This window comes from Fukomys damarensis, unplaced genomic scaffold (genome assembly GCF_012274545.1).
Source record: "Fukomys damarensis isolate Sample0158 unplaced genomic scaffold, DMR_v1.0_HiC HiC_scaffold_20, whole genome shotgun sequence".
Classification (NCBI taxonomy): domain Eukaryota; kingdom Metazoa; phylum Chordata; class Mammalia; order Rodentia; family Bathyergidae; genus Fukomys; species Fukomys damarensis.
Genome location: NW_022900932.1, coordinates 935,744 through 953,121, shown reverse-complemented (window position 1 = coordinate 953,121; position 17,378 = coordinate 935,744). Strand labels below are relative to the sequence as shown.

Here is a 17,378-nt window from a genome sequence, read left to right as displayed (position 1 = left end):
GGCCGGGGTGCCGCTGGAGGAGGGCCTGGGCCCGGACCAGGCGTCCAGAAGACAAGTAGCGGCGGAAGCGACGCTCTCGGCGCTGGCGGCGGGAAGCGGAGGCCATGGAACTCTTGGGCTAAGGAAGGAAAAAGGAGGCAGCAGTCAGGACCCTGGGCTTGGCTGGTCCGTCCCCTTCGCCCCGGACATTCCTCTTCCTCACAGTGGCCTCTCTCCAGCAAAAGATGAGGCCCACCCTAACCCTCATCCTTTACCAGAGGATAGGCTTGAAAACATTTTTTAATGGCTCTGGGGTCACAGATTTGGTAGTGTAAATTTTGAGAAAAGGATACATAATTGCTTTAAGTCTCAAGAGCCCAGGTCGATTTTTAATAATGGACTTTGAAAAAAAAGCAAAAGAGCCTGATGGGGAAATTTTTTGTCAGCACAAATCTGAATTTTAAAAAGTCGCAATTTCAAATAACGATCTAGAAATTGAATGTAATGTACCCGGGAGACAGACGTAGAGGCTTCTCCCCCTGGGACCTGGGGGGAGGGGTGACTCATCAGACCTGCCCCCCCGCCCCCCAAGTACCCCCAGAGCCGTAGGCCCCAAGCCCGCGTTTAGACTCTCGGACGAGGGAGGCGGGAAGGGCGGAGACACTCCAGGCTGAAGGAAACACGCAAACATAGATGCAAATTTAGGGCGGAAATGGACTGTAGGCGCATGACCGGATGTTGTTCCTCCCCGACCGGTTGGGTTTCTTAATTAGGCCTCCGGGAGGAAACCAAGGAGTTTGAAATATAGGGTCCGCTTCAAATATGATGAAAGGGGCAGAAAAAGGCAGGGGAGAAAGAAGGGTTTTTTGTTTGAGGTTTGAGGTTTGCCCAGGTCCTTCCCAACTAAGAGAAGAGAGAGGGAATGGTTTGAGTTGCGGGGAGCGAGGAGAGGGGGGCCGGGAGGGACCCACCCGGGTGCGGGCTGGGGGCCTTCCCTTGTGCCGTGTGTACGTGACCCGTCCAGAAAATAAGGTGGCAGAGGGCCAAGGGCCCCCAGGCAAGGACCACAACATCGGTGAATCTCAGAGAGTCTGGGAGATTTTTTCTTTCTGTAAGAGAACAGAGATGAAAGTATATTAAGAGGGAAAAAACTGAAAGTATATTAAGAGAAACATAGAACAGGGCAAGTGTGATGTATGTGGAACTTTGAACTTGGGAAACCTGTAGAATAAGAACTAGACAGACGAGAGATGAGAGGGAAGAATTAAGCCTAGCACAGCAGGATGTGGTGGTGCATGCCTCCCATGCCTGTAATCCCAGCAGTACGCTGAGGCAGGACGATTGCTGCGAATTTGAGGCCCGTCTGGGATACATAATGATCGAGGTCAGCCTGAACTGCATAGTGAGACCCTGCCTCAAAAACAAACAGACAAGAAAGAGAATCCTAACATAAATGCCTACACCTACTGAGTGCCAGAAGTTCAAAGGTGCTCCTGGCAGCAGCCTGACCCTCGGAGAGTTTACGGTCCTGAGGCAGGGGTTTGTTAAAGTTGTCAAGAATAAGGGCTACTTTGAGAGATACCAAGTCAAGTAGAGAAGGAGATGAGGGGACAAAACTGATTACTATGCTTGGATGAAAATATGTACAGTGTATCCAAATACAGGACAATGGTTCGTGCAACGAACAGCAATAGTATTTGTCAGATTTCTTACTCCTGTACACGAGCGGGTATGCCCGTGAACCGAGATGTGGGTGAAAGTTGGCCTGACAGATTATGCTGCAGCAGGCTGTACTGGCCTGCTGGCTCACCAGCTTCCCAAGGGTTTGGCACGGACAAGATCTATGAAGGCCCAAGTGGAGGTGGCTGGGGGTGGGTACAACGTGGGAAGCACTGATGGTCCACCTGGCGCCCTCGTCTGCTGTTTGGATGCCGACCTTGCCAGACGCACAACTGGCAGTAAAGGTTTTGGAGCCCTGGTGGGTGCTGTGAATGGAGGTTTGTCTCTCCCTCCCAGTGCCAGGTGGTTCCCTGGTTATAATTCTGAAAGCAGAGGAGGTCGAAGCAGAAGTAATTAGAAGCACGTCATGGGGCCACACATCACAGATTATATGCCTTACTCGAGGAAAAAGATGAAGACGCTTGAGGGAACAACTCTGTCAGTACAGAAAGAACAGTGCAGCTGCAGGGAGCAGAGGTATAAGAAAGCTTCTGCTGCTGTGCAACAGAACCCAGTGTATGAAGAGAAGTGGAAGAAAGAAGTTAAAAAGATGAAGGTCGAACTGTCCCAAAATGAGCAGCTCCAAAGAAGGCAGTCTTCCGCAGAGCTCTGCTGAGGTTAAACCAAACAACAGTTTTCTGTGAAGACTTTTCAGATAAGGACCAATAAGCGTATTCGTTAAGCAGTGAGAGACACGGAGGGTGTGTGTGGGTAGTGAAATACTTCTGTTTTCAGCATGGGAAGGCTGAGGCAGGGAGATCCTGTGTTTGAGGCCAGCCTGGGCTACATAGTGAGATGCTGGAGAGAGAAAGAGTGAACAAGCCCAGCATCCTTTTTTTTAGCACGCACCGCATGATGACATTTTCACCCCGTTCTCATCCCCTCTGTGTCAGCTACGCGACCACCAGTCAAGGCCTCATCTTCCACCCAAGAGCTCCTCTTCTCCGTGCTCCGCCTCCATCCCTGCAGCCCGAGCTGGAAGGGCTCCGTGCCTGGGGTAGCTGGCCGCTTACGGCCTGGTCTCTGCTGCCCCCAGGCGGCCCTTTCGGGTATTGCCTGGGCGAGAGGTGGGAGAGGAGCCCCAGAATGAGCGGCAGGATCGGATTGGGGGAGACACCCTGGGCAGGAGGCTGTGGGAAGAGGAGGGGAGCGCTAAGACCCAGCGTGGTAAAGGGCCGCAGCGGCGAGCTGGAGGAGGAGGACGGCGAGGAGAACGGGAAGCCGACGCGGGGTGGGAGCCGTCTGGTACCTCGGGCAGCTGCGCAACATCATCAGCCCCAAGGACGGAGATGGCCAGCCAGTCCCAGGGCATCCAGCAGCTCCTGCAAGCGGAGAAGCGGGCAGCGGAGAAGGTGGCAGATGCCAGGAAGAGTAAGTCCCCTCTCTCCTCCCACAGGAGCCTGGGAAGAAACTGGGGCTGAGCTTAGCAGCGTCGGGGTCCTTAGTAAAACCCCAGGCGGAGCGGGCGGCAGGCTGGAGCTCGTTGGACGAAAGAAACGGCGGCTGCCAGAATCCAGCGCCTGCCAGGCCCCAGGAAGGCTGGATAACTCTGCTGTCACCCCTGTGCCCCCATCTTCCCTCCAGGGAAGGCCCGGAGGCTGAAGCAGGCAAAGGAGGAGGCGCAGATGGAGGTGGAGCAGTACCGCCGAGAGCGGGAGCAGGAGTTCCAGAGCAAGCAGCAGGCCGTGAGTTGCGGGGAGTTGCGGGGAGCGAGGAGAGGGGGGCCGGGAGGGACCCACCCGGGTGCGGGCTGGGGGCCTTCCCTTGTGCCGTGTGTACGTGACCCGACCAGAAAATAAGGTGGCAGAGGGCCAAGGGCCCCCAGGCAAGGACCACAACATCGGTGAATCTCAGAGAGTCTGGGAGGTTTTTTCTTTCTGAGGCAGGACCTTGCTCTGCAGTTCAGGTTAAACTGGAGCTCTCTGTGTAGGCCAGGCTGCCCCTGAACTCACAGCGATCCTCCTGCCTCAGCCTCCCCAGTGCTGGGATTGCAGGCATAAGCCACCATGCCTGTCTCTGGGAGGGTTTTTGTTTTGTTTTGAGATAGGACCTCACTATGTAGTCCAGGCTGCTCTTGAACTTGCTTTGATAGGCCAGGCAGGGCATAAACTCGCAATCTTCCTGTCTGTTTCTTGAGTGCTGGCCATACAGGCATGTATTTGGCAGGTCTGCAAATTCTGAAGGAGATAGCATAGCTTGTGGTGGTGGGGGCAGAATTTTATGGTCGTGGGGAATGAGATAGTGGGGGTTTTACGGTCTGTTTCAGAGTAAGAGCTTGCATATCAGGTCTTAGAGGAAAGGAGATTATTGACAACTTTGGAATCTGGATTTTTCTGTGGGAAGGAGATAGTTTCTAAAAAAGGCTTTTCTTCATGGTCTTGCTCAGGACATTTTCCTCCCCAGCCCAGGGCATTTCTTTCTCTTCTCCTGCTTTTCCCTTTTTATTTTTGTTTTTCTTTTTGGTACCAGCGATCAAACTCAAGTCCTTGCTCTTGCGATGCAGGTGGCGGAACCACTGAGCTAAATCCCCAGCCCTGCTGCTTTTCCCTTTTCCTCCCTCGCCTCCTTCCTTGTCCTCCAGGCCATGGGCTCCCAGGGAAACCTGTCGGCTGAAGTGGAGCAGGCTACCTGGCGCCAGGTACAGGGCATGCGGAGCTCCCAGCAGAGGAATCGGGAGCGCGTCCTGGCCCAGCTTCTTGGCATGGTCTGCGATGTAAGGCCCCGGCTGCACCCCAACTTCCGGATCACTGCCTAGGACCCGGCACAGGGTCTGACTCCTCCTGCAAGCTTGCCCCCTCGAAGAAGTCTCCCAAACCTAAACGACTTCCCGTGCTTGGCATGTACAAGGCCCTGGGCTCAGTTCTCAGTACTGAAAAACTCATTTCCCACCATAATCGTTCCATTCTGTGGAAATACTGGGAATCAGGACCCAATATTCCTCTGTGATGTATAAATATCCCGGTCACGCTTGGATCTCTTTGTTCTTTAACCCTTCTGGAGTGGGCCGAGTTACCCTCACCTAACACTTGTGTAAATTTGTAGCATGGGGCCATAGGGCTGTGGAAGGCACCTGACTTGGGAGTCTGGAAGATTCGGGTTTCCCTCCCCAACCCTGCGCTTTCTGGCTGAGCAGCTAGGCCGCCCAACCGGGAGCCTCCGAGTTCTCCTTTGTGAAACTGGAATAGCGTGAGGATGGCACAGTGGTTAGGACTTGTTCTGTAAAGAGCCTGTCCTGGTTCCTGGGAGCAGCGGGGATTCGGTCAATGGGAAACTGAGACATTGTTATCACCCTCTGCCCACCTGCCAAAACCTAAACACTGGTGTTTCCCGATTTTCCTCAGAGGCTCTCCAGTTTTGTTCACTCTGTGACTCCAGTAATTCTCAGAAGAGTTTTCTTCCCACCTCCTTTCCCCCCGGAGACGTTATGGCCCTGGAAAGACAAAACGATGACCTCGCCTGGTCCCCCTGTTCCAGTTCCGGGCAGATGCTGCGTCTCTTGGCTTCTCCTTTCTCTCTTAAGCGGGCCTTATTGGGTTTCCTCCTTTTTCTGTTTCCCCCGACACCACCTGATGGTCCCTGGTCTCTGCATCTGAAGTGATGCTGTGTGCCCCATGTGCATGGCCTTCCTTTCTGTATTCTTAACACACTGTTCTTCCTTTGTAACAATAAAAAGCTGTCAATAAGATACCTGAGCAAATCCATTGGTGAGTTCAAGCAGCCTCTTTTGCCTCCTCATTTCTTATTTTCACTCACTCTCATGCTGTTTATACATCCTCTGAACGCTGCAGGACTGTCCTTCAAAATTCATTGGGGGAAACAAAAGCAAATAACGCTTTACTGGTTTTCTCAAGTTAGAAACGTAGTTTCTTGTTTGGGAACCTGAGGGCTACTTCTTAGTTACTTTTCTCATTGCTGGGACAAAATACCCAATGCCCAGAGTTAGAGGAGCCAAGGTTTTATTGTAGCTTAGTTTGTAGAGGGTTCTGTCCACAGTCGGCCGGCTCCAAGGCAGGGTGGCCCGGCAGAGGGGCATCACAGAGGAGAAACAGTGCATGGCAGAGCAGGGCAGGCAGGAGACGGCAAGCAGCAAGCAGTGGCAGCAGCCCTCCTTGCGTCTCTTATGTCCCATTCAGGCTACCTGGCGTTAGAGCGGGTGGCACTCACACCGGGCTGGGCACCCTCATCTCACCATCCAACCATCAATTCCGGCATCACACACCCTAGATACAGCCACCTCCAGAAAGCTTCTCCTATGATTACGTGGGGCTTTTTTGTTGGGGGTGGATCCAGATACAAGCCATTCTAACTACAAAGGACACATTTTTTAAAATGCTAGAACAAGCACTCTTTGTTTTGTTTTGCTTTGAAATTTGACATTATGTGTTCTCTCCTGTTACATAAACTAGGGGATAAAGCTGTTCACTGCTCGTCCCTAGGTCCTAGGATAGCCCTTAGCATAAGTTAGGCCGCCGATAAGCACTATGGAATAACTTAGGTGATATGTAGGGCTGGGAAAACTGTTCTTTTATGACTCAGCCTTTGGGTTAGTTATTTCTCTTCACCACCGAAGACAGCTTGCTTCCGCAAAAACTTGAACCAAGGAGGTAACCCATAGTGTGTATTAACCAGATTCTGTAAGCGGGGAGGCAACACAGAATCAAAACTGTTTACCCCCTGACTGCCACATTACTAGTTGTATTGCTTTGGACATGTTGTTTTACTTCTCCAGATCTATTTGCTTTTTCTATTTTCTATTTTATTTTGCTTTTTTCTATTTGCTATTTTCTGTTTTTCTAAAACACGGAAACGAAGGTTAAGTGATTAGTGTGCTAACAGAGAAAGGGCCAAACGCGTCAGGTTTACACAGCTGACTTCTGTAGCACCGCAAAGGGGAGGTATACCAAATGTTTCACTCACGAAAAAATCCGGGACTGCTGCGGCGGGGCTAAAGGACCTGGCTCCAGTTAACAGCATTTGTGGAAAGCTGTGCAATCCCCAAGCCTTATCACTTAGTTTTAACACTTCAGGCAGCGTCTAGGCGCTGTTTCCCACTCAGATCCGCATTTCTCACAGCCCATACGCATTAATCTACGGGCCAATTTAATTCTGAGCGAATGGTGCTGGGCGGGACTCCTAATCGAATCTCCAGTTTCCAGACACCTGCCTACTCCGCTATCTCACCTGGGTCCAGACGTTTCTCTGCGCATGCCCAGCGGTCCTCGGGTCACCTTGACTACCGCGACAAGGACCCCGTGGGAACTCGCAGGGTCCCCCGCTTCTCAGCCGTTTTTGGCGCGCCCACGGAGGGGTGCCCAGAGAGAACACCTGTGGGGCAGAAACCTAAATGAAGAAATGAGCGGAGTGGAAAAGAGAGTAGGACAAAGAAACACGTTATCACATTGGGTTGTCACCTTTATGTCTTTTGTTATTGGAAGAGCGGAGGAGTTAAAAGTGGCTTTAACTTTTCTGACAGGCATTTTCCAAAGGTAACCCCATGGCGCGCGGGACTACAGACTCGCAGAAGGACCTTTTTCGGGCACCCTGCGCTTGCGCTGTGGCAGGCGAGAAGGCGGGAGGCCGTGGGTTGAGCAAAGCCTGGAACCGGAAGTGAAGGCCGATTCCGTCCTTCGTCGCTGTTGCTGCCGCCATACGCGTTTTCCCTGCTCAGGTAAGCTTTGGCCTTCGCTGCCATCCGCCTCCATCTGCGGTTCTCCCTGGTCATCCTGCCACACGGGTTCCTGATATCCCTTGCGCAGGCGATAGTCTGGTCGCTGGGGTTTAGTTGGGTAGTTATTTTCATTGCTTTCATCTTTTTCTAGAGCAGAGAGCTCTTGGGAAGCGGTGAAGAAAGGGGTCCAAATCCAAGATGGTGGCATCAGCGCCATTGTGTTCCCTTTGCTCCTGGCCTTTTGAGTGGGTCACTCGTCACCCGAGGCCCGGGCGACGAGGAGAGGCGGCGCTAGGTGTCCCTGGTCTTGGATGTTTGTGGAGGGCGGGGCTCTTGTCGCCGTCCCCCCGGCCTGCTCTGGCCCCGGGGTGGCGCGAGGAAGAGCCCGCCTGTGGGGCCAGCTGGACCTCTCGCCTCGATTTACCCGCTCGTATTGAAACTGTTTCTAAATGTTTGCGAGTGGTGTCATTGTTTCTCGAGAAGATACATTTATCACCGCAGGAGCCGTAGCGTAACGTGAGAGAGACCACTGGCGAAACATTGTTAAAAGCTGGCGCGGGGATACTGTAGCTGCACCTTTTGTTGAACCGTCGCTTCACCGTGACGTGGTTTCTTTTTTTGTACTATACTTTGTTACTAGTTTGTGCGGTGCTGGGCACACCAGGCGAACGCTCCTCCTGGCTGCACTCCCGACCCCCTTTGTTTTCTGTTCGCCGCTGAGCCCTTTCCTACCGCGGCTCCCTGCTCTGGATCACACAGGGCTTCTTAAGCAGCGGGAGAAGGGGTAGTGAGGAGGGGGAGGTGAATGGCGGCCACATGATGCTTTTATTTTGAGAAGTGAGCGCTTTGCGCAGTGCTGACCTTAATCTATCACCCTTGACTGATGGCTGCTCTGTTGGGATCGACGCCGAGGCGATAGGGAAAGCGCAGGATCTTCCCGTGAGGATGTGAAAGGACTTGGCATTTCCATTTTCCGCTTTCCTGTGTCATTGATCTTGTTCACCTTTTCGTGATATTCATTTTTCACTGTTGCTGTGTGCGAATTCAGTATTTTTTAGTGTCTTCATACTAAGTGGTTCCTGCTACTGTGAGACAAAATCTTGCTGGGAAACCATGTCCTCCGAAGCCACCTTCTGCATTTTTCTATTCCATTTGCTTTTTATTTGTTCGTTTTGCTTCTCTTTGCACCTTTTCTTTCAGGTATAGAGGGTTTGTAGTTGAGGGAGAGTAGGAAGAGTGTGGGAATGGAAAAGTGATGAAAGTCTGCCCCTGACTCATACGGTCTGTTCTGTTCTGTTTTGTTTTCCTAGCTCTTCTGTCAGAAGTATTTTTTTTTTCCTTTGCTTTCCTGGAGCCCTTTCTCGTCCCCCTTGTTTTCCCCCTCTTCCGGGAGAGCTCCCCCGAGACCCCTCCCCTTCTCCCTCTGCCCTCTGCCCCTCTGCCGGCCCAGTTATGGCAGAGAATGATGTGGACAATGAGCTCTTGGACTATGAAGACGACGAGGTGGAGACAGCGGCTGGGGGAGACGGGGCTGAGGCCCCTGCCAAGAAGGATGTCAAGGGCTCCTACGTCTCCATCCATAGCTCTGGCTTTCGTGACTTTCTGCTCAAGCCAGAGCTGCTCCGGGCCATTGTTGACTGTGGCTTTGAGCATCCCTCCGAAGGTAAATTCCCTGTTGTGCAAGAGTACTGTTAGGCTCTTCAGGGGATACGCGAGAAAGGTGGTTCTTCAGATGGTAGAGATTTATACTTAGAATAGTACAGGTCAAAAGTACCAAAAACTGTCTGGATAACGGAGGAGGCTCGTGTAGTCTCGTCTTTCACGTCTGCACAAAAGTGCTGGTAATCCAGAAACAACTTAGAGGACTTCTGTTTTGCCCAGCTTTTTTCTTTCTTTTCTTTGTTTTTGTACGAGGGATCGAACTCAGGTCCTTGCACTGTCGAGGCAGGTGCCGGAACCACTGAGCTAAATCCTGGGACCCTTGTTTGCTTGTTTTTAACTTTGTGATTTTGCCTGTTGAGTTTCCAGTAAGGGCGTAGACAAGCCTTTAGTTTTCCTCTTTCGGGCCAAGCCAACCCTGTTCTCTGGAAACTTGCTTGACTGGTCTAAAGATGGCTGGCTTTTGGGTCAGGTACCAAGTGCTTCGTTTTGTTCAAGGTTGCAGGGTTACGTGACCCAAAGCATGGCAACCTAAGTAGGAGAGATGGCCTGTGGCAGGCATTCAAATGTCACGGATTGTTACAGTTTAAGAAAAATAAGGACAGAGCCAGGAGCACTGCAGGTGAGCTGTTGGGAGGTGCAAGAGGGTCTTCAGCAGCACCGGGGAGGTCTGGACCTGGAGGAAGTGAGAGCAGGAAGGAGCTAGGAGGGTTTGATTTGGGGAGTAAGGTGGGAAAGGAAGAGAGAGGAACAAAGGGCCTGACAGTTTGCAAGAACCAGGTAAATACTTGGAGAGCTGAGTGGGAAGAAATGAGTTGGTGTGGTGCGAAAGGCGAAGTTATCTGGAGAAAGGTCTTAACTTTTTGCTTGTTTTCTTTTTCTTACAGTCCAGCATGAATGCATCCCTCAGGCCATTCTAGGAATGGATGTCCTGTGTCAGGCCAAATCAGGCATGGGGAAGACGGCAGTGTTTGTCTTGGCCACGCTGCAGCAGCTGGAGCCGGTTACCGGGCAGGTGTGCTTGGGGAGAGTCTGGGGAGGGCGTCTCGGGTAGGGCTGTAGGAAGGGTTTCAGAGTTACGAGTGCTACCGCTTGACAGCTAGGAGGAGCATTCTCTATGAAGCACTCAGAGCTGAAGGCATTTATGGTCTTCCTGGTATGCTTTTGGGGCAGTCACCTCCCCTGAGGGAACAACGAAGGTGTGTACCTACTGTGTGATCATCTCCACCTGCTTCACCCCAAGGTGTCTGTGCTGGTGATGTGTCACACCAGGGAGTTGGCTTTTCAGATCAGCAAGGAGTATGAACGCTTCTCCAAATACATGCCCAATGTCAAGGTAAGCCAGGCTGAAGAAACGGGGGCGATGGAGGGTGCGGGGAGCTGCGGGCCCTGGAAACGTCCACGTTGAACACCTGTGTGAGCACCTCAGCATACACGTAACCGACGGCAGGTCCTGCAGACTTGGGGTGTAGCAGAGGCTGCACTGAAAGGGCTCTTAGTTTACAATCTCAGAGATGCTAGCTATAGTTTAATTTTGGAGAAGCTCAGTTTGCTGTGGCTTCACACAGTGTAAATGCACCTGTGTTTCATGAGAACTTGTGATGGGCTTTGCTGATTCTTAGTCACTGCTTTTTTTACACTGACTGAAGCAGAGCTTTGAGAGTTTCTGGGTATGTGGCAAGAGAAAACTAGAAACTCCAAAACAGCTCCAGTGTGGTGTGTGGCTTTGAGAATTGTTTAAAAGGGTGAGAAATAGCCGCCTGGGGGCTGCCACAGAGTTGGTTAAACTCCAAAACAGCTCCAGTGTGGTGTGTGGCTTTGAGAATTGTTTAAAAGGGTGAGAAATAGAAAGCCGCCTGGGGGCTGCCACAGAGTTGGTTTGCTTTATATAACCTTGGAGTTCTTGGTGAGGCTCCTGTACCAGTAGGCTCTGCACCATTCGGGAACTTGATGGAAACAGGTTGTGTGGGTCCTGTCCCGGGCCTACTGAGTATGAAAATATTATGGCATAGTGAGTCCTGTGCCATTGGAGGTGATAGGCACCGATTTAGGGTTTCCTGTCATCCTGGCTGCAGTGAAGAACAGTTTTCTTCAAACTGTTACAAGTTTTGTATCTGTTACTTTGTAGTTTAAAGGAGCTAGGAGTGCTTGAGTCATAAATGCTGGCCTTACAGGCACGCTCCACTGTGTCTAGCCCTTGTGTTTTCTGTGCTGCTTGATGGTCCTGTGATTTCTTGCTGACCTTATTCTTACAATGAAGCCCGGCCTTAGAGTCGGGAAAGACCGAGGTTAGAGTAAGGCGGGGAGCTTCATGCTGGTCCTGACTGCTTCCATGGGCCATGTGACTGGGAAATCACTTGTGTTCGTTCCCTCAGTATTTGGGCACGTGTGAGAATTTCAGACAAGGCGATCGTTGAGGTTTACCTTAGTTCTGAAGTGTCCTGGCAGTTGACTTGGAGAGTCACCCTGAGAGAACGGGGGCTGGAGGTTGGGCTTTTCTTTCCTGGTGAGACTTAGCCCTGGCCTGCAGGTTGCGGTGTTTTTTGGTGGTCTGTCTATCAAGAAGGACGAAGAGGTGCTGAAGAAGAACTGCCCACACATTGTCGTGGGGACTCCTGGCCGCATTCTCGCCCTGGCTCGAAATAAGAGCCTCAACCTCAAACACATTAAACACTTCATCTTGGATGAGTGTGACAAGATGCTTGAACAGCTCGGTGAGTGGCGGCCGGGGAGCTGCCTCGGGCACCACGTGATGTTGGTTTGTGCGAGGATGGCTCTGATCTGTCACCCCTGGCTGATGGCCCTGTTTTGCTCTCTTTTTGGTCGTACTTGGGGCCGAACCCAGGGCCCCCGACCTTTGATTATCTTTGGTGATTTCTTGCTCTCTGGCAGACATGCGTCGGGATGTCCAGGAAATTTTTCGCATGACCCCCCACGAGAAGCAGGTCATGATGTTCAGTGCCACCTTGGGCAAAGAGATTCGTCCAGTCTGCCGCAAGTTCATGCAAGATGTAAATACCCTTCTACCTTCTCTCCCTCCACTCCCCGCCCGCTGCCTCCTCCCCTGCCTCGCTCCCTTCCTCCAGGCTCCCCTGTCCTTCAGACACCAAGAAGGGGGCCTGTGCCCATCGGGAGCGATGACTCCTTGAAGAGACAGAGGCAGAGACAGCTAGCGGCAGGGCCTGTGCGAAGCTAGGGAAACTCCGGAAGACTTGGTCGGGTTATCTGAGAGCCGGTAGTGTTCGCCGTTTTGGTCCCAGCATTTTGAACCTCTTCTCCCCTGGGGGAGGGCAGATCTGCTGCCCTCCGGCCCACCCGCCATCTGCGCAACCCCTCACGGCCACACACACTCAGGGTGGCACCGAGCATGCACCTCCCTGGGCAGGAGAGCAGAGAGGGACAGACAGACGCAGGGCCTGTCCAAAGAAGACCACGCAGCTCTGACACGCCCGCTGCAGGGGCGGGGGCCTCTGGCACCTCGGTCCCCTTCCCCGCCACCTTCCCGCCCACTCCTGCTTGCACCCGTCGGAGCCTTGGCTGATGAGAGCTGGCGGCAGAGAAGCGGCGCGCGACGAGGGATGAGGGATGCGGACGGCGCGACAGTGGATGGCGGCAGCGGAAGCCGCGGGAGCCCTGACCAGGAAGCCGAGGACCAAACCAGCCTCTTTTTCTGTTCCTGGTGTTTTCATGAATCCAGCACGTGCTGCGCCCCGCGTCCCCCCATACATGTTGGGGAGGGGTGTCCTCAATGGGGTGGTGGATTTTTTTTCTTTAAAGAAGTTATTTTTAAATCCTGAGCGGAGAGGGACTGGGATAGGTAACATGGAGCGGAACCTTGCGGAGTTGGGTGGAGCCGCAAGAGCAGCGGGCTGTGTCCCTCCCCTGCCTGCCGTGCTCCTTCCCTGGGCTCAGAGTTCTCGCCAGCTCTGCTTGCGGCCAGACTTCGATTTGCACTGCGTTAGCCTGCCTTCTGTAGGCTCCCGTCTTGGTCCCCAAGATGGTCCAGAGAGGCCTAGGGAAGTCGGGGTTTGGAGTTGCCTTGTGTCAGTTCCTGGCCTTTTTATGCCCCCGCTCTAAGGGTCATGTGAGTAATGTTTTTTAACGGATGCATATTGGCTGCTTATTTGCTTTTTAGCACCAGTTATTGATACTTCCAGGTAAACCTATAAGTGGTTTTACCCTTGGAGACCAGTGTCCTCTGCACTGTTAGCTCTTGGTCTGAAAGCAAGCTGTTACTCACTAGAGTAATTTCTACTTCTAAAAGGCACTTGGACTGCATCCATCATAGCACTCTGACCTTGAAGATGGCCACTTTCAAAAGCGCATTTGGGGCTGGGGATTTAGCCCAGTGTTTCCGCCGCCGGCCTCGCAAGCGCAAGGTCCCAAGTTCAGACCCTGGCTCCAGGGAAAAAAAATGCGTTTGGCTCTGTATTTGAGATGAAATGGAGCAGTCCCCAGCTCTCGCAGCTGACTCCGATGGAGGTTTTTGAGCCAAGGCCCTGTTTCCCATCACCCTTGGGTGCTGGGCTGCAGTCCCTGTAAGCCCGCCCTCCCGTTTTCCTTCCTCCACCGTCTCCGTTGGAGGTACTGGGCCGCTTGGCTTTGGGCGGTTTCACTGCTCCTTTATTTTGTGAAGTTCTTTCCCATGAGTTTTCAGTTGGGCAGTCTTAAAACGCAGCCGATGGGAAGAACATGAGATCTGAGGTGACCACGATAAAGGGTATTTTTGGTGGCGGTGGGGATTTCAGTCTCCTCCCCATCCCCCGTGGGGTGCATTGGAGATCCGCTTCCTCCGCCCCCCCAGGTTTACCCCCCCCACTCTGCCCCTCCCGTCCCCCACCCCTCCTCCCCCTCAGCCAATGGAGATCTTCGTGGACGATGAGACGAAGTTGACGCTGCACGGGTTGCAGCAGTACTACGTGAAACTGAAGGACAACGAGAAGAACCGGAAGCTCTTTGACCTTCTGGATGTCCTTGAGTTCAACCAGGTCAGTTGTTCAGGTCCGGTAGGGTGAGCCTTGGACACCTCCAGCTGTAGCAGCAGCCTGCGTGTTGAGCAATCTTTATTCGGGGAGCCACATAGCAGTTTACTTTTTTTGGTGCTGGGATCGGACTTGCACCCTTGTGATACCAGGCAAGTCCTCTGACTGCATTCCCACCGGGCCTTCACACCGAGCTACGTCCTGGCCCTTTCAGGTTTCACTCGGGCTGGTCTTGAACTTCGGATTCACTTGCCTCAGCCTCCCAGGGTGCTGGGGTTACCGGCGTTACCACCATTTGTTGGGAACTGAGCGAGAGCAGGGTGGAGGATGCTGAAGTATGTAGATGGTAAAGGGCACAAGTAAAATAAACTTGGAAAAGTTCAGTCCATGAAAGGTTTTAGCCAGTATGTAAAGAGCTGTTTTGGTCACTTACAGTTCTTTTTTTTGGGGGGGGGATACTGGGTATTGAACTTGGTTCCTTGTGCTTGCAAGGCAGGCCCTGGAACCACTGAGCTAAATCCCCAGCCCTAGTTAGAATTCTTAAATCTGTATTCCTTATGGAAGAAAACATCCCAGCATCTTACCCGTTCTGTGGTCGGTTTGCACTGAAAACTACCTTGTAGAGTGAAAGGTAGGTTCCTGGGTTGAGTGTTGTGAGGAGGGAGAGCAGCGCGATCTCGGCAGACCTTGGTTCTAATGCCTGACGAGTGTCCGTGGGCAGCCTCACCCTTGTCTCCTGGTTACCACTGCACACCGCCTCGGGCCAGCCTGCGAAGGAGAAGTCAGCCAAGGGAAAGGCTGTCATCTCTGGAGCAGAAGCGGAATGCGTGATGGAGAACGAGAGGGACTAAGGACCCTGGAGAAGACAAAGTCCTGACGGCTGCACTGCTAACTTCTCTCCCCCATCGGCCCGCGCCCGTGCCCCGCGCCTCGCAGGTGGTGATCTTTGTGAAGTCCGTGCAGCGGTGCATCGCCCTGGCCCAGCTCCTGGTGGAGCAGAACTTCCCAGCCATCGCCATCCACCGCGGGATGCCCCAGGAGGAGAGGTGTGGCGTGGGGCGTGGGGTTCAGAGGTGGGTGAGGAACCGGACAGAAGGGACTCAACCATTTTCTAATTTCCTTTCTCACAAAGGCTTTCTCGGTATCAGCAGTTTAAAGACTTTCAACGGCGGATCCTCGTGGCCACCAACCTGTTTGGCCGAGGCATGGACATCGAGCGGGTGAACATCGCCTTCAACTACGACATGCCCGAGGACTCCGACACCTACCTGCACCGGGTGAGCCCCGCCCACCCCCACTGGCCGTCACCTCCTCTGGTGGCTTCCTGACCCCTTGTCTCCTTCCAGGTGGCCAGAGCAGGCCGGTTTGGCACCAAAGGCTTGGCAATCACGTTTGTGTCGGATGAGAATGACGCCAAGATACTCAATGATGTGCAGGACCGCTTTGAGGTCAATATTAGCGAGCTGCCTGATGAGATAGACATCTCCTCCTACAGTGAGTACGGGGCCCAGGGGAGCTGCTCTCCCCAGTCTTTGTCTCCTGTTCGTCCTTGGGTCCCTTGTGCAGGGAGTGGGCACCTGATGGCCACTTGACCTCTTCCTGCCTCCTGGTTTTTGGGGCCGTGTGGGGGCCCTTCCTTCTCTTGTCACTTGGTTTCTCTCCACTCCTGAGTCCGTCTCTGAACCCACACAGTGCCAGACATCACAAGTACGTACCTGTTTCTCCGGAGTTGGGCCTTTTGGGGCCTGGGCCTCACAGTTGTGTGCTCTCTCTCCAGTTGAACAGACGCGGTAGAGGACCCTGTGCTAGAATGGGACATTCTGCAGGAGGGGACGCTGCGTGTGCGGTGAAGGCGACACTACTGCACCTGCCCGGCAGCCCCCTCCCGGCCCGAGGCTTGCTCCTGTGCATCACCACCACTCCTAAACTCCGTTCCCCATTTATCAGCATTTTTTTAACAAAATTAAAAATGAAACACAAACGTGTCTGTGGTATCTCTTAAGTACTCAGTCCTTTGTTGTGGGTAAAACTCTGGGGCCTCATAGCCTGCTGTGTGCCCGGTGGAGTGGGTGTGGCCTAGGCTCGGACCACCCTCTCCGTGGCCTGGGCCAGAGAGCTGGGCTGTTTCTGGAAGGGCTCCTTGGGGGTGGTGCGCAGCGTTTCTGGTGGACAGGGCACTGGGGCAGCTCACGTGTCTGTTCTTGCAGCTTCTGCATCTTGAACACCAGGGCTTTGGGGCATGGGCCACCTCAGCTGGTTGGGTGCCTAAGCCCTTGGGAGCTGTGTTGCAGAGCCTGGTGCCTTACCCTGCCTGCTCCCTTCAGAAATTGTTTTGTGGTACTGGGGATTGAGCCCAGGGAGCAGAGTTTTGTTTTACTTTAATTTTGCAGCAGTTTTGCTAAATTGTCCAGATCTTGGAAGCAGCTTCAGGGGCGTCCTGGAGGGGAGGGAGTCGGGGAGGGTCCCGGCCATGCTCTCCTCTCGGCCTCTGCACGGGACTCGGGAAGGTGGCAAGTGACAGAGCAATTGGTGCGGGAGGAGAGGGTCAGGGCAGACTCCGAGGTCGGCAGGAGCGGCTGTCGGTCCCGGGCCCAGGGGGGTCCTGTGAGGACGCTCATCCTGGGATTTCCCTCTGCCTGGCTTTCACTCCAGCCTCTGTCCAGCCGTGTCGGATCATTCTGCCTGGACACTCGTGACGCGTCCGCCATTCCCATGCCCATTGGTTGCTGCCGTCTAGGGCAGCCAATCAGCGTCTCCCGAGTTCCTCTGTAAAGCCTCCACCGACCCTGACAGTAAGAGTCCCGAACTCCGAGAATGGGGGTGATGGCTCCAGAATCCTGCTCCTGCTGCTGTCGGGGACCCTGGTTCTGCCCGAGACCTGGGCGGGTCAGTGCGGGGAGGGAGGCGGGGAGGAGGAGGGGGCCCGAGAGGAGGTCGCGGACTCACCACCCGCCCCGCAGGCTCCTACTCCCTGCGCTACTTCCACATTGCGGTGTCCAGGCCCGGCCGCGGGGAGCCCCGCTTCATGACCTTGGGCTACGTGGACGACACGCAGTTCATGCGCTTCGACAGCGACGCCCTGGATCCGAGGGAGGAGCCGCGGGCAGTGTGGATGGAGGAGGATCAGGCGTATTGGGATCGGAGCACACAGATCCACAAGGACACCGCACAGATTTACCGAGTGAGCCTGCGGAACCTGCGCGGCTACTACAACCAGACCGAGGATGGTGAGTGACCCCGGCAGGGTCAGAGCTCACACCCCTGCCCGGCCCGCACCAACAGGGTCCGAGGTTCACGCGGAGACAGCGGTCGGGGAGGAGCCGGGATGGGACCGGGTTTCATTTTCGGTTCTGGTGAAAATCCGGGGGGCG

General features: G+C 53.8%; 4 protein-coding genes and 1 non-coding gene across 8 annotated transcripts in view; 4 read left to right on the top strand and 1 right to left on the bottom strand.

The window, feature by feature from the left end:
- Nfkbil1 (NFKB inhibitor like 1) overlaps positions 1 to 668 on the bottom strand; it is a 12,717-nt gene extending 12,049 nt beyond the window's left edge. The window contains exons 1-2 of the mRNA XM_033766596.1: positions 490 to 668; positions 3 to 118 (exon numbers count right to left, since the gene is read on the bottom strand). Coding sequence (XP_033622487.1) covers positions 3 to 118; positions 490 to 546 — 173 coding nt within the window. The 5' untranslated portion in view covers positions 547 to 668. The remainder of the gene's footprint in view (positions 1 to 2; positions 119 to 489) is intronic.
- Positions 669 to 2,769: 2,101 nt separating this feature from the next.
- Atp6v1g2 (ATPase H+ transporting V1 subunit G2) lies at positions 2,770 to 5,413 on the top strand. The gene is made up of 3 exons (XM_010609840.3): positions 2,770 to 3,069; positions 3,283 to 3,383; positions 4,280 to 5,413. Exons 1-3 carry the CDS (start codon positions 2,988 to 2,990, stop codon positions 4,451 to 4,453), a joined length of 357 nt encoding a protein of 118 aa, XP_010608142.1. The 5' UTR covers positions 2,770 to 2,987; the 3' UTR covers positions 4,454 to 5,413.
- A 1,866-nt stretch (positions 5,414 to 7,279) lies between these two features.
- On the top strand, positions 7,280 to 15,988 carry Ddx39b (DExD-box helicase 39B). Of its 4 annotated transcripts, none has more exons than XM_010609839.3 (11): positions 7,280 to 7,366; positions 8,677 to 9,029; positions 9,913 to 10,040; positions 10,269 to 10,361; positions 11,556 to 11,739; positions 11,918 to 12,036; positions 13,882 to 14,013; positions 14,944 to 15,053; positions 15,140 to 15,284; positions 15,354 to 15,501; positions 15,785 to 15,988. In XM_010609839.3, the coding sequence occupies exons 2-11, from the start codon at positions 8,819 to 8,821 to the stop codon at positions 15,799 to 15,801; spliced, it is 1,287 nt and encodes a 428-aa protein (XP_010608141.1). In that variant the 5' UTR covers positions 7,280 to 7,366; positions 8,677 to 8,818; the 3' UTR covers positions 15,802 to 15,988. The 4 variants fall into 4 exon arrangements, 2 of the variants coding, with proteins under 2 accessions (XP_010608141.1, XP_019060896.1); XM_019205351.1 differs by lacking the exon at positions 7,280 to 7,366 and adding an exon at positions 9,524 to 9,647 and having other exon boundaries at positions 8,917 to 9,029; XR_777450.3 differs by lacking the exon at positions 15,785 to 15,988 and having other exon boundaries at positions 15,159 to 15,284; positions 15,354 to 15,444.
- Positions 8,178 to 8,255, top strand: LOC117287111. The gene has a single exon (XR_004518294.1). It is a non-coding gene; the product is annotated as a small nucleolar RNA SNORD83 (small nucleolar RNA).
- A 724-nt stretch (positions 15,989 to 16,712) lies between the features above and the next one.
- LOC104852285 (class I histocompatibility antigen, Gogo-B*0201 alpha chain-like) overlaps positions 16,713 to 17,378 on the top strand; it is a gene marked incomplete at its 5' end in the record, with an annotated part of 3,575 nt that continues 2,909 nt past the window's right edge. The window contains 2 exon segments of the mRNA XM_019205352.1: positions 16,713 to 16,893; positions 16,968 to 17,234. Coding sequence (XP_019060897.1) covers positions 16,713 to 16,893; positions 16,968 to 17,234 — 448 coding nt within the window.

Coding starts and splice junctions, on each gene's coding strand:
- Atp6v1g2 (XM_010609840.3), top strand. CDS start 2,988: ATGGCCAGCCAGTCCCAGGGCATCCAGCAGCTCCTGCAAGCGGAGAAG. Junction 3,070..3,282: donor GGTGGCAGATGCCAGGAAGA/GTAAGTCCCCTC, acceptor TCTTCCCTCCAG/GGAAGGCCCGGAGGCTGAAG. Junction 3,384..4,279: donor TCCAGAGCAAGCAGCAGGCC/GTGAGTTGCGGG, acceptor CTTGTCCTCCAG/GCCATGGGCTCCCAGGGAAA.
- Ddx39b (XM_019205351.1), top strand. CDS start 8,919: ATGTCAAGGGCTCCTACGTCTCCATCCATAGCTCTGGCTTTCGTGACT. Junction 9,648..9,912: donor CAGAGCCAGGAGCACTGCAG/GTGAGCTGTTGG, acceptor TTTTTCTTACAG/TCCAGCATGAATGCATCCCT. Junction 10,362..11,555: donor AATACATGCCCAATGTCAAG/GTAAGCCAGGCT, acceptor CCTGGCCTGCAG/GTTGCGGTGTTTTTTGGTGG.